At 41.0% G+C, this 26,370-nt stretch overlaps 1 protein-coding gene across 2 annotated transcripts in view; it reads right to left on the bottom strand.

Annotated features, from left to right (window-relative positions):
• LOC122794087 overlaps positions 1–26,370 on the bottom strand; it is a 307,770-nt gene that overhangs the window by 191,507 nt on the left and 89,893 nt on the right. For both annotated transcript variants that reach the window (XM_044062229.1, XM_044062230.1), the window contains exon 2: positions 18,576–18,652. In XM_044062229.1, coding sequence (XP_043918164.1) covers positions 18,576–18,652 — 77 coding nt within the window. The remainder of the gene's footprint in view (positions 1–18,575; positions 18,653–26,370) is intronic.

The following is a 26,370-nucleotide window of genomic DNA, read 5'->3' as shown; positions in this document are numbered from 1 at the left end:
TTCTCTTGTGTGATTGTGTAAGTTTGTTTAGGTTCCCTCTTAGATATCTTTTTTTGTAAAATTTTTCCTCCCTACCCTAGGGGCCTAGTGAGTCTGTTTTTCCATTCAACATGCTGGAGGCCCTTAAAGCCATCTTTTCAAAATGCACCGAGTGTGGCCATAAGCTTTCACCGGCGGATGGCCACACCCGGTGCGTTAAGTGCCTTGGGGTTGAACACCTCTCTTCGGGATGCAGGTTTGTGCAGTCTTCAACCCCAGGGCACTTAAGGACTGGAGGCTGAAGCTGATTCTGGCGGGCCTTTTGCCCCCGGACTCGGCTCCAGTCTCCGGTTCTTCGGTGGCTGCTACCCAGCCCTCGGTGGTAGCCACCCCTGCCTATCTCCGTCCGGTCCGGACTCAACCTCTCGTTTTGGCTCCGGAGGAGAGGGAGGCCGGAAAAAATGAAAGGAAGGAGAAGCACCATAAGCGGCGGGCCGAGGACTCTTCCTCGGCCCCGCCCGCCAAGCGGGCTTCTCCATCCAGGGTTTCTGGATCGCCTCCTCCTCGGCTCCGGTCCCCTTGTTTTTCACCGGGACCTGGGGAGGAGGCAACCCGGTCCCCGTCGAGGTCATCGAGGCGTCACTCTAGGACTGCCTCGGTGGCCTCGTCGAGGTCCACATTTAGTATGTCAGATGCAGACATGGACCGGATGATGAGGAGGTTCATCCAGGCCCAGCTGCAGATGGGAGTGCTCTTGCCCCCCCCCCCCTCCAGGGGGGAGCTCAACCCCATTTTTTGCACCAATTGCTCCTTCTCCGTCCTGCTTCCCGGGTTTGGAGCATTCGGAGCCGAGCCATGTCGGATCCGGGGGGGTGTCGCAGCCGACAGTACTAGTTACTTCGGCTCCGACTGGTCCCTCGAGTTTGTCGGATCCGACCTCTCGGAGCCGTGAGCGGAGATTCGGATCCGAGGGACTTTGTGCGACTTCGGCTCCGTCCCGGTCGGAGCACACGGGTCCTTCGGATCCGAGGGTCTCTGCCCCAGATCCAGTCCCCGCTTCGGATCCGAGTGGGAGCCGACACTCGGAGCCTATCAAGAGTAGCTCCCCCTCGGCTTTCACGGTGGTGGAGAGGGCACTGTTGAGTGCATCCGGACCCCCAGTCCTGGCTTCGGCTCCTCCCTGCACTCCCTCTCAGCTGGTCCGGGCTCCCATCACCCGGCCTTCGGGACAGCCTGCTTCAGCATCTCTGGGTGTTCCTACGGAACATGATATTGCTGATGAGTCTTCCTCGGACAGCCCCCCCGAAGAGGTCCCTCACAAAGCCAAGTGTAAGAGGAGGCACATGGACTCCCCTGAGTCCCTTACCGAAGATACGGACTTAGATGAAGGGGAAGGCTCCCCGAGGATGTCTCCTTTGGAGACATCATGGAGATGCTCAGGATTAGGGGGGGTGGTCTGCCCCCAAGGCTTCCTCTGATGAGTCCATATTCCTAGAGGCGTTCGAAGCAGGGCCATCTACCTCTTGGGTGTCCCCTCCCCCCGAACCCTGGTGGACCTTATTTCCACCAGGGCTTGGAAGGAGCCGGACACTGTAGAGCCAGTCCCCAAGCGCCCGGATAGAATCCTGAGTCCCCCTGCTGAAAGAACCCACTGGAGCAGAGGTCCCCCCGTGGATGCCATGTTGGTGGCGGCGGCCACCAAGAGAGAGCTGGCTCAGGAGAGCTCTGCAGTCCACCCGCCGCATAAGGACTCTCGAGCGATGGACCGCCTGGGGAAGCGGGTCTTTAGTTCAGCAACCTTCTCCATGAGAGCACTGAACTATATGGCACACGTCATCCGGATGCAGTGGGATCTAATAAAAGAATACGCTGCATCCCCCCCAAAGTCCATGTCGGAAGGGGTCAAGCAACTGTACTCCTCCCGAATGTCTACTCTACGTTCAGTTTCTAACACCTCTATGCAGCTCTTGTCGCATGCCACTGAAGGAGCCGCTAGAGCCGGCGGAGCTGGCCTGGTAATCAGGCGTCAGGCCTGGCTTCGACACTGTGACTTCTCGGAACCCTTTAAGGCGTCATTCGCGAATGCCCCCTTTGATGGCTCTGCACTTTTTGGCAAAACCGTTCGCGACACTTTAGTCCAGAGCGAGAAAGACGGGAAGACGTTGTCTGCCGTCGGAGTCCACTTCTCTGCTCCCCAGAGGTCCTTTTCTAAGAACCAAAAGGGTCAGAAGAAATGTGGTTCCGAAAATCGCATCAGTCCCAGTCTGCTCCAGACAACCAGTCTCTCGTGGCAGATGAGGACAGGGAGGACGCCGCCCAAGAGGCAGAGGGGGTCCCAGAAACTTTGGGTCCAGAGAACCATTCTCCGAGAGGCCCACGCAGAACTCCTGAAGGGTTGCCCAGCTGCTCCACTCTGGAGGCAGTTGGGGGGGCATCTTTCGAAGCACCTAGCAATGTGGGAGTCCATAACAACAGATCGCTGGGTGCTTCGCATCATATCCAAATTCCCTTTATTGTAACCCCCAAAACCAAAAGCCTCCCCGACATACCACCCAATCAAAGGGAGGCAGCTGCTACAGAAATTCAACAGCTTTTGCAAAAAAGAGCCATCCAACCCGTCCCCCCAGATTAGTTCAGATCGGGGTTTTACTCCAGTTTCTTTCTGGTGCCAAAACAGACGGGGGACTTGAGACCCATTCTCGATCTCTCTCTCCTGAACCTGGCAGTTCCCAAAGAAAAGTTCCGAATGGTCACCTTACAATCTATTCTCCCCCTATTACGGGAGAACGATTGGATGTGCTCGATAGACCTCAAGGATGTGTACTACCACATCCTAGTGGACAGACGCTCCAGGAGGTTCCTCCGCTTCCGGCTGGGAGCCAGTCACTTTCAGTTCAGGGCCCTTCCCTTCGGTCTCACCTCAGCCCCCAGGGTGTTCACCAAAGTCTTGGCGGTCATAGCGGCTCACTTGAGGCTTCAGGGAATTCAGGTCTTTCCGTACCTGGACGACTGGCTCCTCATCGCCTCAACAAGGCATCTGCTCTGTTCAGGCAGGGATTATTTCCTCGACCTTGCTCCACGTCTAGGGTTAACCATCAACAAGACCAAATCCTCTCTAGTCCCCTCACAGGTAATAGATTTCATAGGGGTGAGATTGGATTCCAGGATAATGCTTGCCTTCCTGACTCCCGATCGGCTTCAGAATCTGAGGTTGCATGTCAAGGTCATTCTCATACTTCCTGCTCCACCTGCGGAATTGATCCTGAGGGCTCTAGGGTCCATGGTGGCAGCTATTCCTCTACTGCCCCTAGCCCGCCTGAATATGAGGGTCCTGCAGTGGACGCTCCAAGTACAATGGTCCCTGTCTCGCAACCCCCTGTCCCATCCTATTCCCCTAAGCAGGGCTTGCAGACTGTCGCTCATGTGGTGGCTCTGGTCCCAGAGTCTCCACACGGGACAACCATTTTTGATGCCTTCCCCCGTCACCACAGAAACCACGGATGCCTCTCGCCTGGGGGGGCACTATTCAGGCAGAATGGTCCAAGGCACGTGGAATGACACAGAGACCTCTTTGCATATTAATGTCCTAGAGATGAGGGTGGTGCTTTTGACGTTGCAGGCACTTCACAGCCTTCTACCGATTCGGACAATTGCAGTACAAATGGACAGTTGTCTGGTACATCAACAGGTCTTATCCCCTTTGTCGCGAGGCCATGAGAGTGTGGGAATGGGCGATTTCCACCAACTGCTTTCTTATTGCAATGCACATTCCGGGACGGTCCAACATCCTAGCAGACAGGCTCAGTCGTTCGATTCTGACTCCGTACGAATGGTCTCTCAATCTTCTAGTAGCGAAACAAATATTTGCCCTATGGGGGCAACCCTGTTGCGATCTTTTTGCCTCTCCTTCAAATACCAAATGCAACAGTTACTTAGCTCTAATCTCCCCTCAGGGGGAGTCCCCGAGAGACTCTCTAGTACATGCTTGGCCTCCTGGTCTCCTTTACACTTATCCTCCTTTGCCCATGATGCTGAAACTCCTACAGAAAGCCAGTCGGCTGGGGAGCAAAATGATCCTCATTGCCCCATTCTGGCCTCGTCAAACATGGTTCCCGTACCTGGGGTCTCACCTAATTCATCCACCATGGATTCTGGATCCACTCCCGGATCTCATTACCCACCCTCTGGATCTCCCGGCCCCCAACCTGGTCAACCTCAAGCTGACTACTTGGTTGCTTCAGTTCCACTCCTGATTAGGACTCCCGGAATCTCCTCACCAGTCAAAGCCATCCTAGTAGCAGCACATAAACCTTCCACCAGAACAGTCTACCGAAGCAAGTGGAAACATTTCTCCATCTGGGCGGAGCACCATCACTTGGATCCTTTCACGGCGCCTCTCACGTCGGTTTTGGATTTCTTAACTACCCTTTTTCATCAAGGAGCTAGCTGCTCTACAGTCAAGGTACAACTGGCAGCGATTTCACATTATCATGTAGGGCATGAATTGGGCCCTCTAATGACTTCCAAGCGTTGTAAAGCTTTCCTCAAGGGTACCTTCCTTCTTAGACCTCCGGTCAGGGAGGTAGTACCCCCATGGGATTTGTCTTTGGTTCTCCAAGCCTTGACTAGCCCCCCTTTCGAGCCGGCGGCCACGGTTGATCTTAAATATCTCTCTTGGAAGACGGCCTTCTTAGTGGCCATTACTTCAGCTAAAAGGGTCTCTGAACTTCAGGCTCTATGTGTTAAACCACCGTATTTATCCTTCCATCCAGATAGAGTTTACCTCAGGATCAATCCGTCCTTTCTGCCTAAGGTGTCTTCTGAAGCTAATATCAATCAATCTATTAATCTTCCCGTGTTCTTTCCCCATTACCAGAACAAAGGAGAATATAAACTGCATTTCTTGGATGTGCACAGACAATTACGTTTTTATACTCATCAAACTGCTGGTCATAGGCAATCTGACCAGTTGTTTTTCTCCTTTGCCAAAACAAGTTTAGGCAAGTCAATTTCTAAAGTGACACTATCACGATGGATAGCTAGTTGTATCCTCTTAGCGTATCAGAGTTCGGGAAGGCCTGCACCTCAGGGAGTCTGAGCTCATTCCACTAGGGCAGTCGCTGCTTCGACGGCTTTTAAATTTAGGGTTCCCTTAGATGATATTTGTTACGCAGTCACTTGGGCCTCATCTCATACCTTTATCAGCCATTACAAACTGGATGTTGTCTCCAGAGGTAGGGCGTCCTTTGGCTCTGCAGTGCTCCGGAATGTTCTTCCATAAAGGCCACCCAGGATTCAGGTAGCTGGGGACTCTGTCCCAAAGGTTGCTGACAAATGAAGTTCCTACTTCAGATTAAGAAGTTATGTACTCACCATAACGTTCCATCTGAGTAGGTATCTTCATTTGTCTGCAACCATCCCCCCCCCTCCTTCCCCCTGACCTATAGGATCCGTCTTGGATAAGCCCCTTCCGGGGCACAATAACATTGCTTATATCGGGCAAACTTGATCTGAGGTCAGTTAAGGTTGGCAGGGGATTATGGGTAAAGGGAGGAGCTAGGAGCTTGGATCTATGCTGTGGTAAAAGTTGCCGCCTCGGATCAGAGATCGGATCCATTTCCCAAAGGTTGCAGACAAATGAAGATACCTACTCAGATGGAACGTTATGGTGAGTACATAACTTCTTATTATCTCTCACTCTCAAGGTGAATCTTTCAGTATCCACATCTTGAACACATAATAAGTGGGTTATGATCGGCAAGTCGATCATAATCCTCTATATTATGATTTGTCCTTCAGTCATAAATACGACATTACTTTTTGTTTGAGAACAGTGGCAGAAAGGATTAATCTTAAGTGCACAGCTCTAGAGATTAAGTCCAAGTTATGCGGTTCAAACACAAAAACATATCACGGGTTAGGATCATTATGTGCATGGGAGTAAAGTTACCTTGAATGATATAGCAAATATACATCCCTTGATATGTTTTAATATTTCTGCTTTCTGCTCAGAGAGATATTTGTTACAGTTTCCTATGGTTTATTTGAGTTTGTGGAATCATTAATCAACACCATCCTGTACTAGCAGCTGGAAATCCAGCACTCACTCAAGAAAAGTCATTTCCTATTACTCTGAGAACTTTCCAGTTTCTACAATGTAAAATTTTGGAAAGCTTTATATTTTTAAGTTTTTCTTTGTTTGGTGTTTCTTTGAATTATTTATTTTTATTATTTTTGTACAATGTACATTCTTTGGAGTTTGTTAAAACCTTGTTTTATTGCACATCTACTATTTCTTGCAGCTTGTGAACTCAGACTTTCCTGTTTTAGCCACATTCTTCTTTGGTTAAATTCCATTCTGTAACAGAGAGTTCTAAGATCAGTATATAAACTGTCTTAGCTATCATTAATTATTATGTAGCATATTACAATACTAATCTAAATGGCTTGCACAAATGTTAAAGCTGTCCACTGCTATGAAAACATCAACATCCTTCCAATTTTACTACTACTATTACAGTTATTCAAAGCAAGTGGTGTATCCTGGCAAGTTTAACACATTTTAATTCTGATGTGTGCAGCTACAGAAAATGGTATGAAATGTTTCTGTATGTCAGTCTACATTAACCTTGCTAGATTTCTTTTGGAAAATGATGTTCTTCTTAAGTTTTCATAATCTAGATTTTTCTGGACTTGCATAACACTCATTTGTAGGATTTTTGCTGTGTAAGTTCTCCACCTGGGCACCCAGTCTTAAACATCATGTGCAAACTGACAAAATCAAAGTAGCCTGTCTGTTCTAACAATGAATTTCCTCAGTTGTTGCTAACCTTGGCTGTCTTTCTGTCATTCCTGTCTTAACTACATCCTCGTACTCTATCCTTTCAAACCCCTCTATTTCTTACATTTCGGAAACATAACAGAAGATATTAGGGTAACCTAACTCTCTTCCTTCATAGAAAATTCTTTATTCCTATTTACATTCTACCAGGTTTCAGACTCCACCACCACTAAATATCCTACAGTCCCGCTTCCTTCTTAATTCCCAGCTACCTGTTATTAATAAAATACAGATCTTTTTAAGTAATAATGCTACTCCTCAGCATATCCACTATTCTTCTACTCTTACTGAGCCATCTCTCATACTACCATGACTCAATAATGGCTCTCAACAGCATAAACAACTTTGAAATTATACCTCCCAGCTGTAATATCATCTGTAATGACAATATAAAGAGAAAAGGTGGTGGTTTTGGTTTAATATGTTACAAGAGCTACCACATTTCCTCCTACAACAAACCAATGCCAAAATTCAATTCAGCAGAGCTTTGTATTACTTTCCTGAAAATAAACAAATATTTATTACTGTTCTTTGCATCCCTCCTGGTAACAATACAGCTATACTGGAGCATATCCTACATTGGATATCCATAACAATTCCACAAAAAAAATACTACTAGGTGATGTCAATAATCAATTGGTTGGACATAACCTCTAATTCCCTACATCCAACATGAACTTAAATGGTTTCACACAATTAACTGATAGCTCCACACATTATAGCAAGACAACAAATGCCTTATTAGACTGAATCCTAGTATCAGACCCTTGTAAATTCACCACCATAGATACAATGTCAGACTCTGTCAATGGCATCTCCCAATGTACACAACCAGATACTTCACACATCCACTTAAACAGCAGGTTTATAACTCCATAACCTATCCAACTTTAACCCAGAAATATTCACTACTACCACATCATCTACTAAGTGGAACATCTTAAAAATCCTCCCCTTAGATGATGCTGTAAATTAATTCAATACAACTTTTCTAAATATCCTGAGTAGCACTGCACCTCCTACAAGGAAAAGACCAAAACAAGTAATGCAATTTGGCTATCCAAAAAGAGTAGAATGCAAATGCAGGATAGAAAAAAACATGGAAAGAATGGCAAAAATATAACACCACAATATCTCAAAAACTTCAGAATGAAGACAAAAAATATACTATAATAACATTCAGAACAATAGTAAACACAACCCTAAAAAATTCTAGTCAGCCATTAAAGGAATCTTACTTTCTGGACAAAAATTCAAACCACTGTCCCAATAATTCACCACTTCATACGGTAATAGAATTCAACTCTTATTTCATGGACAGAATAGAGTTCCTAACCAAGGACTCCCTAACATCTAATCCCAACCCTGAAAACACCTACATATCATCACAACCACTTTCACCTTCAAACCTGTGTCCACATCCTATATAAAGCTACTCTTAAACAAACTTAAACTGTGCTCTTCTTCGGCTGATGACCTCTCAAGTGAGTATCTTAAAGTAGCAGGCAATAGCATTGCCTATTTTGTCGCAATCCTTATAACTGGATCAATACAGGAATCCCACATCCCATCTTTATGGAAAAAAATCACGTATTATCCCACTATACAAAGGAGGAAATTCAACAGACATCACTAACTTTAGACCTATAGCAATTTTCCCCCTCAAAATATTTGAAATATGTATTTAAAAACAATTTGTAAACTATCTCCTGCAGAAAGAATTCCTATCCCCACAAAACAGGTTTTTCATTCCTCCCATAGCACTAACACTGCACTTCTAAGCTTTATAGATACTGTCAATAAAGCTAGAGATAATGGCATACTACTCTCCTCCTTATTTCTACACTCATCTAAAGCCTTCAGCATAGCGTATTACAGCAAGTTCGACTTCAAATGGCCTCACTAGGTCTCTCTCAGCCCACCCTTCTATGGTTCAAAAGCTACTTGTCCAATAGATATTAGTCAGTAATGGCACTCCAACTTCTCTCCATACCTCCCAGTCACAACCAGTGTACCACAAGGCTCGATTCTTTTTCCCCTCCTCTATAACATTCTCACCAACACATTCCACACATCCACACAACAGGTGTTCCTAATACAATACAATACACAGATGAATCCACATTCATATGCATATCAGACAACTTGGCACATCTCCAAACAATTACTCAGGAAGCTTTAACAGCCACTGAGCCACTTAAACATAGCTTTGTAACTCACAGCTCATGCTCAACCCCCCCCCCCCAAAAAAGCAACTTATTATTCCCCAGATCCCTTTCTCTCTCAATAATACAACTATTGAAGTCATTTCTCATGCAAATTATTAGGGATGATAGTGGATGATAATCTTAAATTCAACCTGCATATACAAAATTGCATTTAAAAAATCACCAAAAACTACGAATGCTTTATAGTCAAAAACGTTCTCACCAATGCAACTAAAACTACACTTGCCACTACTTGTTTCCTCCCCTCACTACTTTATGGCACTCCCATCCATACTAACCTCCAGGCTTCACAAAAACAAAAAATGAACAATGCTTTAATAAAGTGACAAAATTTGCAGTAAATACCCCTTTCAGAATCCACCACTGTATAGCACTAAAAAGCTTAAATTGGTTCTTATCTATAAAATTATCCAGTATCCATCTACCTGCCCTGAAATAAATACCATTCTACACAATTATGCTCCCACTCTGTCATTACGATCCAATGACCAAAAACTCCTCTCTAACCACAAAACTTTCAAATCTGCTGGGGATGGTCTGTACTCATACCATGTTAGGCCTAGAACTTCTTACCTGTACCCATCAGGTCAGTACTCTCCTTCCAGTCCTTTAAAAGCATTCTGAAAGATTTCCTAGTAAAATCTGGTTCTGTTCTATACCCCATGATAAACTATATCCCTAAATCTGAACAAGTATCTATTCATACCTTACACATCCTTACTTCCCCATCTTCGCTCACTTCCTTACTGCAGTAAGTCTCTCTCTCTCTCTCTAAATATACCATAACACTGTTTTTTCTCTCTCACTTCATATCACAATTCCTGTTTGCATTATACTAACTTACTTTTAATGTCTCTAAACTGGCTACATTTTTTTCTAAATATTAAATCATTGTTATATAAGTTGCATCTATTTTTAACCAATGTTGGCACACTTGTCTACTTTGGTATTATTTAAACTGTTGATTTTTTTATTATTATTAAAAATTGTAAAATTATTGTTCTTAAAATGTTTCTGCAATACTTTGTGGCTTTTTTTTCCAGGCCTCCACTGAAAATGGGCACCTACCCAGTCATATTTTCTCAGTAATTAAATAAATAAATACATTTACATTTAAGATCTCTTCCAAGAAATGCCCCGTATAACAACAACATACTCCACCCGCATTAATTACTCTGCACATCTCCCCTTGCTGACATCACGTCAGGGTCAGCAGAGGTCATTACCTAGTCAGCAAGAGAGAGAAAAACATACAAAGAGAGGATTTTCAGATTGATGCAGTTTTACTTCTACTTTTTGTTAATTTTCAGTTTTAGATGTAGTTATATGTTGCTTATTAAAATGGTCTTCAAACCTCAATGAAGTTTGCGTTTATTTTATGTGAAAACAAATGTGAAGGCTGCATCTGTTTCACTGTCACACAAGTACATAATTTGCAGCACAAAGTCCATAACTCTTAAATGTCTGATTTTGCTTGTCACTGAATTTTACCTTTCACTTGTCCATGATTTTTGCAGAACGACCCCTGAATTTGCCTCATATTTTTACCCTGTCTGTCCCTCGTAAAACTTTAAATATTCTAATAAATAACTGAGGATTACAGTCAGACAATAATGCTAGATGTTAAAGTTTCATAGTTTATAGTTCATTTTCCTGGAAAATGCATGGTAAAGCAAAACAACATTCCATTAATAAATGAAGATACTGAACTCAGCCCATGTGCACCATTAACATGATATTTACATACTTACAAAAAAACATACAAGGAAAAAAGATTCAGCCTACTATTGCAAGACTTTCAGGGAAGACTCAACTTTATATCATTAAAGGGACAAGAGTGATAATGCAAAGACGGGAAGTACTGCCCTCACAACTCCATGGAGAACCAAAGTTTGCGAACAGCAAATAATGGTAAAATGAAACAAGAGAACATCCAGTAAACTTGATTTGCAGAGAGGAAAGCCCTCCTGTCATCCAGAAGAAAGAGAAAGACTATAGACATGTGCAAAAAAAGGTTGCACATGATCTTTATCTATTATGCAGCTGTTTGAGATTGCCTCTTGGGCTGCAGTGCAATGGCCTGCTATGTTCTACAGTCATGGAAGTCTGATTCTTAAATAGTTTTGCTTACTTGGCTATGACAGCATATCATATAACACATAACATTAGCATACATCACAATACTGAGGATTTAGCCCCATTGGTGGTAGAGATTCACACAAGCCTGTTAGTTACAGAGATTTAGGCAGTGCCAAGGTACAAGGGATTGTATTAACAAGCTTGTGTGAATGTATCTCCAATGCTGTATGTGGCACAGTTCCAATCATTTTACTTATGATTATTGTTCAGTTTCAGACATATATTTTTCTTGATGTTACTCTCTGCTATATTATATCAAACAGTATATCACTTCCATGTGGATATCAAGTGTGTCACTAGTTCAATCAGGATAAAGCAGACAAGCATTTGTGGGTCCTGTTCAAGCGGCTTTATTATGTACAAATATATCAAGATTGAGGCTTAATAACTTTAACTTAGACAAACTTATGAACAAACTAGCAATTACACTCATACATGCTCACTCTCTGGCTGCACTCTCAAAATGGTACTGAAGCTAGCACGTGCTTGCTATTTATATGCACCTGCTGTCCTTGAAACGCTTCTTAAAGGTACAACACACACACACACTATTCTATATCCTCCCTCTTTGAGAAACACTCATGCAATAATGAAGACATCAATTGACATGCAATTAATACAAATAATTCATTATCATGCAATTATTTGGATGGCGCGGTGGTGCAGCGATACTGTTGTCGCCTCACAGCAAGAGATTCTCTGGTTCAATTCTCGGCTGGAGTGCCTTCTGTCCAGAGTCTGCATGTCCACCTGCATTCATGTGGGTTTTCTCCGGGTACTCTGGTTTCCTCCTAAGTTACAAAGACATGCATCTGAAGCATTTCTCCCCAGGCCTCCACTGAAATTGTCTTCGTTCCAAGTTGGACTTTCCTGGTAAACAAATGTTAAATAAATAAATTATACAGAACTAAATACATATAGACAATTATGTCCAGGTTGCTGTGTATTTCACACTAGGTCTGGAAATATGACCAAATCATGTGACATAAAAATTAGAATTCAGTCTGGCAACTGGGACTGTCTGTGCTGAATGTTCAACCTTAGGGACATCAGGAATGGAAGTAGAAGTTAAGACACATTCTGCAACAGAAACATTGTCTGGATTACTCTGAGATCTAGAGTCTGTATCACAGGAACAATGCCATGATATCAATTCTGATACAGGAAGAAGATGTCTGCGATTTCTCCTGTACTCCATACCCTCACATTCTACAAACTAGGATCTCGGCTTGGCACATATACTTGTTACTTGACTGATCCGGTTGAAACCTTTCCCTGTTTGTATCCTCACTGTCTCTCCTTTTTTCAATGGATGAAGAAATCTGCTTGATTTATCATAGATGGACTTCTGGAAAGAATGCTTTCTGTATAGTCGGGCTATGATTGTTTTGTTGTTCTTTGCTTTAGGCCTCAGCAAATTGGAACTGATAGGCAATGTTGTTCTGGTTTGCTTAGATAGAAGTCTCTGAGCAAGCGAGCCAAGTATATAATTACGGGGTATGTTTCTGAGATTGAGTAAATTCAAAAAGACATCAGTATTATCACACTTTGACTTCTCTAGTAATTGCTTTGCACTCTGTACTACACGTTCAGCTAGTCCATTTGACTGTGGATATTCTGGACTACTAGTAACATCTACAAAGTCCCATTCTTTTGAAAATTTCTGAAAAACCTGACTGGTAAATTGGGTACCATTGTCAGAAATAACTTTGTGTGAACTACCATGGACTGAGAAATGACGTTTCAACTTGGTGATAACAGTGGACATTAGGTTAGGTAGTAAATCAATCTCAAACCAGTTCGAATAAGAGTCTACCAACACTTAGTAATGCTGATCGTTCCACTCAACTACATCAGTGGCTACTGTTGATCAAGGTAGTTCAGGAACTTGATTTAGCTGAAGTGGTTCTTTTTGCAATTGCGGTTTAGTACTATTGCATACTGAACAAGAAGAAAGTGCTTTATCAATGTCTTTTGCTAGAAAAAGACCAAAATACTAGTCCTCTTGCCCTTCTTTTGGTAGACTCAGAACCTGGGTGACCACAATGCAAAATCTGGATATATTCACATTGTAAGGAAGCAGGAACAATTTTAGGCCCTTTGAAAATAATACAATCTTCCATCAACATCTCATCTCTGTAAGAAAAATAAGCTTGCACTTCAGGTGGTGCACTAGATTGCTTTGATGGCCATCCAACATTAATGTAGTGGTTGAGCTTTTGTAAAATTGGATCAGTCTTTGTATGATCTCTCAGCTCATCAAGTCTCGTGGTATAAAAATTACATACTTCCATGACATGAAAGTTACTATTCTCTGCATGAAGCCGTTCCACTCTATTCCTGGGTGATCTGAATAAGGTATCAGCCAGATAAAGAAGTTAGCCTTTTGTATAGACCATTTTGAAGTTGTACTTTTGCAATTTGAGCATCATTCTTTGTAATCTCACTGAAGCTGAATGAATAGGCTTCTTTAAAATTGACTAGAGGTTGGTGATCAGTTTCAATGTGAATAGCTTGACCATAATTATAATCATGAAACTTTGAACATGCAAATACTATTGCCAAAAGTTATTTCTCAATTTGAACATATTGCATTTCAGTTTGGGTAAGGGATCTAGGTGCACAGGCTACTGGTCTGCTCTCTTGAAGAATAACTGTGGTAAGACCAAACTTTGAAGCATCACAGGAAAGAGTGACTGGTTTAGTGACATCATAGTAACAATGTAGCTGGGGTGGCAATTTTCTGCTTAAGGTCTTCAAATGCTCTCTGGTGCTGTCAACTCACTGAAGTCAGGTATAACCTTGCCTAAAGTTGACCATACCAAGAAATCTTTGTAGAGATTGAACATTATGTGGTGCTGACATCTCAAAACATGGCTGCTTGCTTGGATGGGTCTGGTTACAAATGAGTGCTAGTAAATAAATGACCTACATATGTAACTTCTGGTAGTCTGAATTTGCACTTCAGAGGATTGCACTTCAAGTTCACTTCAAGTGCTGTGTCTAGAACTCTCTTACGGTTTCTGTCATGCTCTGCTTCACCATTGCCTCCAACCAATAAATCATCTACTATTATAGCACAAGGATAACCAAAATAAATTTGCTCCACTGCATGCTGAAAGAATGTATTCCAAATGGCATCCTGAGGAATCTATATCTTCCAAACAGGGTACTGAAAGTAGTCAGTAGTGAAGAGTTGTGATCAAGCATCACTTGCCAAAATTAACTTTTCGCATAGAAGACATAAAAAACAATGGCATTCAGTATTAGAGCTGCAACTTTTTCGACTGTATGCATGGGATGATGTGGTCTCTTTAATGCTTTGTTCAAATCTCTTGGGTCAATGTATATTCTGATTTCATCTGAGCCTTTCTTGTCAGCTGCTACCATGGATAACACCCATTCAGTTGGTTGGCACTTTTCTTGCTGGTCTGACCACTGGACTGACTTCTGGGTCTAACTTCATAGAATACACGACTGGAAGTTTGCCTAACTTGTCATCAAAAACACCAACAGTTTCAGCAAAATTAGAACTAGGATATGTGCTTATATGATGACCTTTTTTGGTAAAGGAAAGCAGATTCATTCCCAAACTGTCTCTGAGACCCAACAATGACTGCACAGGTCTTCAGACTACATAGAATAATAAGATGCAGCAGTTCTTAGCCAAATAACATTAAAGCACTACTGAGCCTTCAGTATGAATTTCTTCACATCCATAAGCAACAAGGTTCACACAACTGGTCACATTAAGTTGCTCACCGGCTCTCACCTTAACAAAAGTATCTGCTGACATAACATTACACTTTGAACCAGTGTCTCCTTTGAGCTCAGTGGATTTACCATTGATCTGGACAGGACAAAACACTTCATTCTTTGCCAAAAAATTTACTGCATCAACCCTTTGACCAATCACTGACACACCATCTACACAGAAAGCAGAGTCGCAGCTCTCTATATGATCAACTTGCATTTTTAAGTGACCTTTCTTTATAGTTGTGTGAGTTTTTTCTCCCTCATATACTGCTGGTGCATACACAAATGAACGTTCTCTTTCAATGGCCTCTGACCCAGCTAGGTTTAGCAAAATGAATGCCCTGGTATGTGCATCTTTGTCAGAATAAGCTGCTTGTATAAACAATATCCTACTCTTGCTCAAATATTCTCTAATTCTCTGCAATATTCTGATCAAATACAAGTGGTCCTGGTTTTCGAAATGCCTCTGCCATATTAACACATACCAGTGAAGGCTTTTGCAAATATGCATGAGCACTCACACACATATACATATGCCAGAAATTTAAGACCGTATTTGTAACTATGCCCAATAGCACAACAAGCCTTTGAATAACTGAATTTTGCGAAATAAGTCTCTCGGGCACAAGAATACTTTTGAAATCACTGTATTGTAAAAAATGACCTCTTAGTGTAAGAATCATGCCAAAATAACTGCACTGTGTGAATAAACTGGACAGTAGAAACTCAGAGTAAAAACATTTTGAAGTAATTGCACTTTGTGAATAAGCAGTACACAGCACATTGACATTTTCCCAAAATGGCTGTACTTTGCTAAATAACTCTTTACAGTGCAAGAAACACTCTGTAATGGTGGCACTTTGTGAATAGCCTCATCCAGCACAAGAAACATTTTGAAATAGTTGCACTTCGCACACAAATAAACTCTTCAGAATAAATGCACAGTAATAAGCACACACTGTAAGCACTTTTATACACTTTGAGATACTGAGAATAACTCTAGTTGTGCCCTTGATATTTCAATCAATGCAAAATAGTAGTTTATGCCAAAACACAGTATTTTGTCAAAAAACATGCAGTTGCCTTGCTTTATTTATGCTTAATATGCCCTTTTTGCACTTTATTATATTCATTTTGCTTGTTTAATCTTTTTTCATGCCCATTATACTTTTCTTGTCTTCATTTTATTCTAAACATGTCTGTTTTACTTTAAACATGCTTGTTTTACAATTCCAAAGTAATTACAAACCCCTTATGTGCTTTTCTGATAATCGTTTCATCAAATATCTTAATTTCAAACATTTTGTTTAATTAATAAACTTTTTGTGCCTCTCACTTGTTTAAGAATGCAGTCTGTGCCCTTGTCCATTTTTTTAATAAGTAAATCATTTGTGCAAATTTTCATTACCTTTGATTCATTTCTGGCCCTTTTTTGTACTTGGTTCACTTAGTTTACCTTCACTGTTAACTTTACACCTCATAGCTCTGAAAACCAGTCTCTGGAATCCAGGTTCTGACACCATGTCGCTCGTCCAGTCAGGATAAAACAGACGAGCATTTGTGGGTTCTGTTCAAGCAGCTTTATTATGTATAAACACATCAAAATCGAGGCTTAATAACTTTAACTTAGATAAACTTATAAACAAACTAGCTGTCACACTCATACATGTTCACTCTCTGGCTGCACTCTCAAAATGGCACTGAAGCTAGCACGTGCTTGCTATTTATATGCACATGCTGTCCTTGAAATGCATCTTAAAGGTACAACACACACACACACACACACACACACACACACACACACACACACACACACACACACACACACACACACTATTCTACAAAATGCATGGATGGGGTTTTATCTGCCTTGAATATACAGTTGTACCAGTGTAAATGTATGCATCTCCCCACCTTGTCTGTCACAATTTCCAGGTTAATGAATCACAAAGGATGGCACCACACTTCATTAGTATACCTACTGTGAACCTAGGCCTTCAGGTATGCAGTAGTGTATGTTACTATTCTATTATGCTCAGGTCTATATATGAATTGCATTGGGCTCTTTGATGAGTGCTTTGGATTGTGTACCAGCCCTGCGCAACTGCAGACAATATTTATGAATCTCACTCCAAATCAGTAATATTGAATCCAAAACTAGAACAAACATTCAGGCCCTTTGTTTAAAATTGAACTTCTCATTAATGGCAGTGGTAACAATTCTGCTTTTTACATGACTGGGTCTAAATGCGACTCAGACTTGGATTATGTCACTGATGATAGCCTTTGAGTTTGTAAAAAATCTGTCATATATCAATGAGAATAAATATGTAAAGTGTGCTGATGCCATTAGTGGTAGTTTTTGTTTGCTTCAACATGTGGAACTCACAATGAAACAAAACCTGTTCAAAGGTCTTCACAAATAAGTCAGTAATGAATATAAATCAAAATTTTAAGAATCACAAACAACAGTCAGCCGGGAAAAATTCTGTAGTATCTATTATAAAATGCAAAAAATTATCAGAGACATTAAATGAAAGAGAAAAGAGACAGATTAGTAGTGGTAATAATACCACTTGGCATGCCCTGCCATTTACTGAGATGCCCACTCTGATACACCCCTTTCACGTATGAAGCATGATTAATGTTTGAACAATAGTAGCAGAATTTATGTATTATTATGGATCACACTAAACTCCAGACCACACACACAACATACACTGAACACATCCAGCTTGTGTAACTAGAGTGTTTGTGAATGTGGTGGGTCATCTATTTTGTAAAGTGCTTTGTAATAAACCACTGTAATAAAAGTTGACTTAAGATTAGTTTAATTGTTACAGCCTCTGTAACATCATTAACTAGGGTGTAACAAATAAATTAAAATTAGAAGTTTCCCTCTTTCTCTAACTCTCTAATTTTATTTTTATTTTTGTGGCAGCAAAGCTTCCTTTTTGCTCCACAGTGTAGAAGTTGTAGAACTGTCTTTTCTTCTTGCTTTAGCAACAGACTTTTCATGTTTATCTTACTTAGTCATTTGTGCTTACTAAGTGTTTTCCAACAGGGTCCCGTGACTGTTATTGCAGTTTTTAGGTACTGCACTGTATGTTACCTACTCTAAAATGAAGACAAACTGTATCTGACCAACTTACATGTACAATTCTGTAACTGTATCGATGTTCTCCCGGAGTTGCCTCTGGGAAAAAAATCCCCAAGACCAAGTGCATGTGACCATTTAAAATGTAATAAGTAAATAAAATGAGTAATACTACTGCCTTAGTCACATTATGGAAGCATACAGTGATGCACTTCTCTATGTGGTCAAACATATTTGTAAAGTGATACTTCCTTCCCAGTTCCATGATAAGTTGGGTCCATTCTAGAAGCACTATAAACATACTCCAGGATGTATATTGTGCTAAATCCCAGCCTAGCCTAGGAAGTGAGATACACATACTGCATGCAGCAGTCTAACATAAGATACACCACACTGTATGCAACTGCTAGTGTGACATGCCGTTTTATACTCATTCATATTAAACTATGCAGGAAGGCAAACTTACTGATGGAAAAAGCTACTTTTCTTGGAAAAGATACAAAATCATTGAACACTCTAAAATCAAATCACTTACCTGTTTCATGTAAATCATTTTTCCCAGGTGAATTGTAATATCCTGGTATGTTATGAAGCCGGTTTACCAAAAATACCCTATAGAAATAACCAAGACAAAAATTAGTAATAAGACAATTGTAAAAAAAAAACAAGTTAATTACTGACAAAAAGTATGTTAGGACAGTTAAAGTTGTGATGTAGCAAACATGTTACCAGTTACTGGGGACATAAACAAACAAAGTTCTGCATTCAGCAGAGCTACGAAATATACACAGCCTAAGAAGATAAAAGTGATCTATTATCATTATATTCCTTTGGTGGTTATTATATCCTGTTTGCTTAAAAACTGTAGACAAGTCCTGTATGTTCTGGTTCCCCAAAATATGAGAAAGAAAAACAGATAGATGGGGAGAGGTACCATACTCATACATTATTAGAAGGCCAATGGCTTCTAAATAATTTTCAGATTGAATGTTGAAATTTCCTCAGATCACTCACAGATAGACTGTCCATCTCCACCCCCGCAAAAAAAAGAAGTGTTTTTCTTATCCCTTCCCCTGGCTGTTGTTCTATAACAAAACATGGTAGGCAGACCCTTTGTGGTTCCTTAATGGCTGAGAGATCTAGGTTATAGCAAAAGACTGTTACTCCTCCAAAAAGAAAAATAAAAATTTACATTCATACATTTATGTGGGTGTATATGCATATGTATCTCCCTCTCTCTTGCTCGGTCTCTCTCTCTCTATATATATATGTTATAAAAATATATATATATATATATATATATGTTATAAAAAAAAAAATATATATATATATATATATATATATATATATATATATATATATATATATATATATACATATACAGACACCCCCCCACACACACACATTAAATCCCTAGTATAAAATTCTAACACCGACTTAAAAGTGCAATGCTAAGACAATACTGTACAGCAAAGCATCTACCTTACAACAGGAAATCAAGACACATATTTGCAGGGACAATGATTGGAAAGTGAATAACTGATGCAAATACATAGTGTCACACGTGAAATTATGTACAGCAGAAGCCTTGACATTGGCTTACAGGGATAAAGACCTGACTATGGCCCAGGAAACCTGAATTTTATTAGCCACTCTGTGCACTTGACAACAGAGTCTGGCAGGATGGCAGTGCCCATTCTGGGGGAAGGCTCCAGTTGGCCCAGGCTGTCACTCCAATTCTCACTGCCGGAGTATAGGGATAGTGTCATAAATGCTGAGACCAGTACAGGAATGATGTGAGTGTGACCACACAAGCCAGTGATAAAAAGCCCTTGTCAGCTGCTTGGACGAGCATATGCGAACTGTCAGAGAAGCATAGGTGATTTGTAAGGTGATACAAGTGCCCAAGCCACCACTTAAGGGGAGGGGCAGGATTAGGCTATCCATAAAAATACACTTATTGCCAGGATGCTGGTGGCTCTTTCCCTATGGGCTCTGGGAGGTATTTCTTACCCATAAGGAATGCATCTGGGAGGAACTCCTCACCCCTAGGGAATGTATGTGCACTATAGGGGGTGGTTTGATGGTAAGCAAGGCACAGACAAAGGTAAACAGCATGCTTGTGCACAAATTCTCTCTCTCTCTCTCACACACACACACACACACAAAGATACCTGGCAGGACTATGTATAGCAGTGACTTTCAGCAAAATATATAAAAATAAAAAAGTTCTCACAGCAAATTATGGTAGGACCAAAGTAGAAAAAAAAAAAAAAAAAACGAGTACCATCTGTTAAAAAAAAAAGAAAACACTACAAATCCCTTTTGATGACGGCATGCACAAACGCAGGACTTCTTGATGGAACATTAAAGGAAAACTACATTCAGAAACTGGAAAATATACATTTTCATGAAATCCTGCTCTTTCGTGTATTATTATTAATGCTGCAAACCCCTCCAAGTATCTAGTATTTTTTTCTAATTTGTTACACCTCAAAGTGGTTTGGATAGGGGCTACTGAAATGACGAGTTTGTTTTTCATTTGCCTTTTGTGCCCCCCATAATATGACAGACTAGATACCTTATAGCAGTTAATTTGCTGCTGCCTTCACTTGTAATGACAGTGCTGTGAGTCACTGGCCTCTGATGCTGTATTAGTGAAACTGTCATAGACCTCTCAACTCTTTTAGGATATTATTTCCCCAAGTAACATTTTGGAGGACCATTCCTGTTTTGAGGATTGATTTATCACTGCACATCATGTCCCTGTTTTGGGAGGTATGTCCCTATTTTCGGGGTTGATTTACACCTTCACACAGTTTGCTGAGTCCTCCTCATCACATGTGATTTTGAAGTGTATACTGTACAGAAAACTACAGTACAAAGTCAACATACTAGTGAAGCCAATAATTTAAAGAAAGAGGACACACATCTTATATCTCTCTTGACCTTGTGTGGTAGACTTTTGATATACAGTACATTAAAGTCGACCTGTTTACAATGACTCGAATAATATATTTTTCCATAATTTTGTCAGTCTCTGTTTTTAAACATGTTTCTGAGTAGTCTCTCACATTTCAACTGGAAGCAGGAAGAGTTAAGAGCTATTTGGTATTCAAATGTTATGCTAATTAAATGTCCATATTTTTGGCTAGATGTACCTCATTTTCAAGAGTCTTTGTTCTTATTTTCAAAGTTTGCAGGTTGAAAGGTATGCTCATGGCAGATTTTTTTGTCGCATTACTCTTATTGTTAACTACTCCTCTGGCTCAGTTACTTTTAACTAACAGTTGGCACTTCAGAGACCTAGGAACTTTCAAGTAATTTACACTATTCCACTCAATCCTCAATTTTCTACAATCAAAAAGCTATTTCACCCATCAACAAGAGAGTAGTTGCCCATTTGTTAGGAAATATTGCATTATAACTAATTTACCCTCTTCACATAAATATTTTCCAACAGCTAACTCTTTGAAAGACCGCTTCACTTTAGCTTTAATTGTGATTTATAGTATTTTACTGATTTCAGCAACACACCCACTTAGAAGATAAAATTGTGAGTAATGGCTTTATGAACAAAACAACAAACTGTAGTCTCTCTCTCTCTCTGTCATGTATATGGACACAAATTCCTTTCAATAACTGCATAATTTGAAAAGGAAAAATGATGGTTGGATTTTCAAGCCCTATGGCATACAACATTACAGTGAAGATAAAAAAAAGACACTGATGAGTTTCTCTGCACTGTGCTACACTTAGTGATATTATAAGGAGTCCAATAAAAATGGATTGGGTAAGCTGCATTAGAGAGTGAAGGTGAACTTTGAGAAGGAGTGAGATGTTTGATATGAGGGATGAGCATACAGATTTACATTACAGAAGGAATATTAGTATGGCCAGTAGAAGAGATGTTATTTATCCTATAACAGTGTATCTTTGGCTAGATTCCAAAAGATAGTTGCAAACAGTGCAGCGAGCCAAAGGAAGATGTCAGAGCACCAGTGGTAAACTTAGTCTCATAACAAATGCTAAAACAAGAACAGGTAACTATTTACTGTAGGATAATTACAGACTCTGAGCAAACCTGCCAGATTCCAAAACACAATGGGTGTGCCCAATGCAATTTAAATGAGACACAATATTTCGACAACCACTTTCTGAAAGTACTCAGTGGAGGTCATATGTGCTTAGTTTTAACACTACTATATTCCACACATACCTAGTTAATCCAGTGGATTCCACAAACTTTTCTTTAAAAAAAAAAAAAAAAAAAAAAAAAAAAAAAAAAAAAGCAACCAGCATTTAATGTGCTATAGCAGGCTGGAGTACTGCAAGCCATAACAGAGGACAATCTGCAAAGGTGTCCCAGAAAAAAGCTAGCCAGGCACAGGGTTAAATTTCAGTAAAGCCAGCTTTCTGAATAGGAAATAACAGATAGCTACAGATCAGATAGAGAGCTGGTGCAGGCTGTGTGCAGGACATGTTCACCCATCTCACAGTACAGATAGAAACAAGTGTCCATAAGTCTAGGTATACTAGCCTGTTGGACATTTTAGTGGTATATGGGAGATACTGCAGGACTGTCCCAGAAAGCTGCCAGTCACATTCTTACACAATTACTGGCAGCAATGTGCGCCAAAGTTGATGAATCCACATCTACTTCCCAACAGCCATGGAGCGCAGAACTGTTATGCAACAGTTCTTTGCCAGTGCCAACGTCCCCCATGTCCTCGGTGCAATACACTGCATCAATGTTGCAAGCAAAACCCCCGCTGTATTGATGCTGAACAGTACATCAATAGACAGGGTTGCCCATCGCACAGTTATAAGGTGGCGTGCTTTGCAGACAACCTCATTACTGGTATCACGGCAAACCACCTTGGTAATTCGCATGATGCAGCAGTCTGGAGGGAAAGTGCCCTGATGTCTGCTTTCCAACATGGTAAAATACCAGAGTGTCTCCTACTAGGTATGTACAAGAGCACCACTATACAACAAGCAGTAACCAGACATTACAACAGCAAGATGAACAAATATTCCTTCTCATCCTCCTAAAAACATGTGACTGTGATTATCCACTGGAGCCTTGGTTAATGACACCATACAGAGCCCCATCAACCCCTGCCAATGATGCAAACAACAGAGCAAACACAATGACAAAAAACACCATCAAGTGTGAGTTTGGCATGCTGAAAGCAAGATTCAGATGTCTGGACACATCCGGGGTACACATCAATACACACCAGAACAGGCATCACAGATGGTCACTGGGTATGCCATGCTGTACAACAGGATAACTTCAGAACATGGTGGTCTACCAGCCACTGGTGTGGGTGACCTACCCCATATTAGTCCATAGTGGCTGTAGGTGTTACCCCAGAGGGATTCAGGGTAAAAGATGAGTTGCCTGAGGTACAACAAATGGCCACAGCAGAGTCGCCCACCTGGGGAGGGGGAGGCAAATTTCTAGCCCTGCTGTGGTGGAAAAGGCAGTTTGCTTAACATTTTTCTTTTTCTGGCTGAAAGAAGGAGCAACCATGGGACTGACATTTTGTTCCATGGTCAAGCCAAAAACTGTGCCTCTTTCTCAGGGAAAACATAGTAAATACCAGTAAAAATAAAATTTCTTTAAAAGGCACTTTTTCCTAGACCAACACACTAAAAAGCACTTTAAAACATTATGCCAGTTCCACAAAGTAAAATAAACAGAATTTCTCCACAAAAATGTTTTTTGGTTACTTTAAACTATTTTTATTATACTGACAGGAAAAAAGTGCTTCTGTTTAAAAGTACAGTACAATCTTGTGACAGTCTGTTAAAACACAAACTCCTAGATTTAAAATAACTTTCCAGAAGAGAAAAGTATAAATAATAAGCAAAATTATTAAATGGAGGTTTTTCTCCAAAGGGAAATTATCTGCCCAGCAAAGGAGCAGCACAGACCAACCATCAATCTTCGAAAGCCTCAGAGGAGCGTATTCTTCAGTGGCAGTAAAGCTCTAAAGGGTTTGGTGCCCAAACTTATCTTTTAGTCAGTTCTGCTTGAACAGCCTGATGGTTTTGGCATGTGAAAGGTGCTCTAAAGCTTTTGAGGCCGGCCAGCTGTTATAACCTTGGTAGGATATAACCCATATAACTAAGGCTACTGCAGCAGTAATCAGGATGATGAACATCCCCAGATGTCTGATGTTGAGTTATCAGAGCTGTCACAGGATGATCAGGAAGACACAGGGGTGAGAAGAAATGAGCATGAACGATGGAGGTTATGAACATATGTTCTAGCTAAGGCAATATGTCTGACATACATCTTTGAGTCATGACAAGCCACGTATACAAATATACATAGACTAAATAGTGACGTTCACATAGTGTTGCCCCACAACAGCAGCACAGATCACAACTGATGGAAATAAGCCATTGGTTGTCTACATTGCACATCATATTTTACAAAGCCTTTCACTCTTGATCCTAAACGGTGAACAGATTTCTACGTGTAGTCGGTGGTGGAGCTCCTGTGGGCAGCTGGAGCTCTATATAGAGCTGTTACAGATCTCTATGAGCTCTGAGAAGAGCTGTTTTGTGTTTAGAATGCAATTTCGGGCAGATGCGGTAGTTCTAAAAAGAACTGTTTTGTTTGGTTCACCGAAGCTGTGTCTGTGCCTCCGGCTGGTTTTACCGAAGCTGATACAGATTTCTGTGAGCTCTGAGAAGGGCCGATTTGTGTTTTGAATGCCCGTTCAGGTGTTGGTGGTAGCTCTAATAAGAACTTTTTTGGACAGTGATGTTATCCTCCCTATCACAGGCTACACCATGAACCATATGTCATTCCCCTTCCAGACCAGACAATAAACCCAATGAAGTGGCTCGTGTGCCATTAGCAGTACTATCAGTGTGTGGCACATCACATCACACCTCAGGATCAGTAGATGGGCTACTGGAGGAGGCAGGTAGTGGACATGCTGCAAAAAGAAACAGTTGACACATGTCACATATATTCAGTCAAATGATGCAGCATAGTACTGACATTTTGGACAAATATACAACTACAATGCTAATGATGATATGGGCTTACCAGGTTGTTGTGGCTGTGGGTGGTTCAGGGACCCTACATAACAGAGATATGCCATGTCATTTACATAACAAGCAAATATGGCAGATAATGTCAATACAACTACTAAAACCTATCTGCCATGTCCATCTCTGACTCCACTACCAGTGGTGAGGGTTGAAATGCCTGTGTCATGTAAAAAGATAACTGTACACAACCGAGTAGTAAGCACATAAAAGGCATCATGTAGCATTCTACCTGATATATAACACACAGTAAATAAGATATACACATACCAGATGGGCGATAATGATGTGCAGATTTCAAATGTCTTATGCAGGAGAACAAGACCATATTAGATATGAAGGGCACAGATGAAAATATCAATAGTAAAATGTAGCAACCATATAGACTGCCTTACTAGGTACATCCTCCCTAGTTGGGGAACGTATCATCCAACGTATAGTGGAACCTATATTTTAAAATGGCACCCAAACAACATGTGAGTATACTCCTCAGTCACAACAGGAAGCAGAGGCACACAATAGCTATGGATCAAATTGACAGAATATGGAGACACTTTCATGACAAATGGTGCAAACATTCTGCAGATGTATGTTTGTAGGGGAAATTAAGGGTGTACAAGTACAAGATGTTTGAGTGATCACTGCTACATTAGCCTTAGCTACATGGGTTATACTCTGCCAAAGATATAATGGCTGGCAAGCTTCCAAAGCTTCAGGGAACCTACCACATACTGTCAGTCAGCTCAAGGTGAGCTGACTAAAAGACAAGTTTGGGTGCAAAGCCCTTCAGAGTTTCCATGCCAACAGACAGAGGGAAGAAAGGACAAAGCTAGGAACAACAAAACATAAATGCCTACACTTTAGCATAAAAAGCACACCAAGAAACAAGAGGGAGTGGCTTCTGCAACAATGATCATTCGAACATCTACTGTTATGTTTAGTTTACTTATAAAGTTGTACTATGTTCATCATACTTATCACTGCTGCAGTAGCCTTAGCTATATGGGTAGATTACCTTAGCTAATTACATTTGGGTGATGGAAGAAAAAGAGTCCAGGAGCCTCCGGAGAATGGTCCTAGCAAAGCCTGATATGGTCCTATAGAAGGAATCAATTTATAGTGCTTTGTAAAAGTATGTACAGAGGACCAAGTTGCAGATTCTATAATACTTCAAGAATCCAACCCTTTCCAAAAAGCTGTAGATAAAGCCAAGGCCCTGGTAGAGAGGGTCTTGACCCTGCCTGGAATAGTTTTAT

Source organism: Protopterus annectens, chromosome 2.part1 (assembly GCF_019279795.1).
Source record: "Protopterus annectens isolate FY-2018-M chromosome 2.part1, PAN1.0, whole genome shotgun sequence".
NCBI lineage: Eukaryota > Metazoa > Chordata > Ceratodontiformes > Protopteridae > Protopterus > Protopterus annectens.
This window is presented reverse-complemented; position numbering and strand designations above follow the sequence as displayed.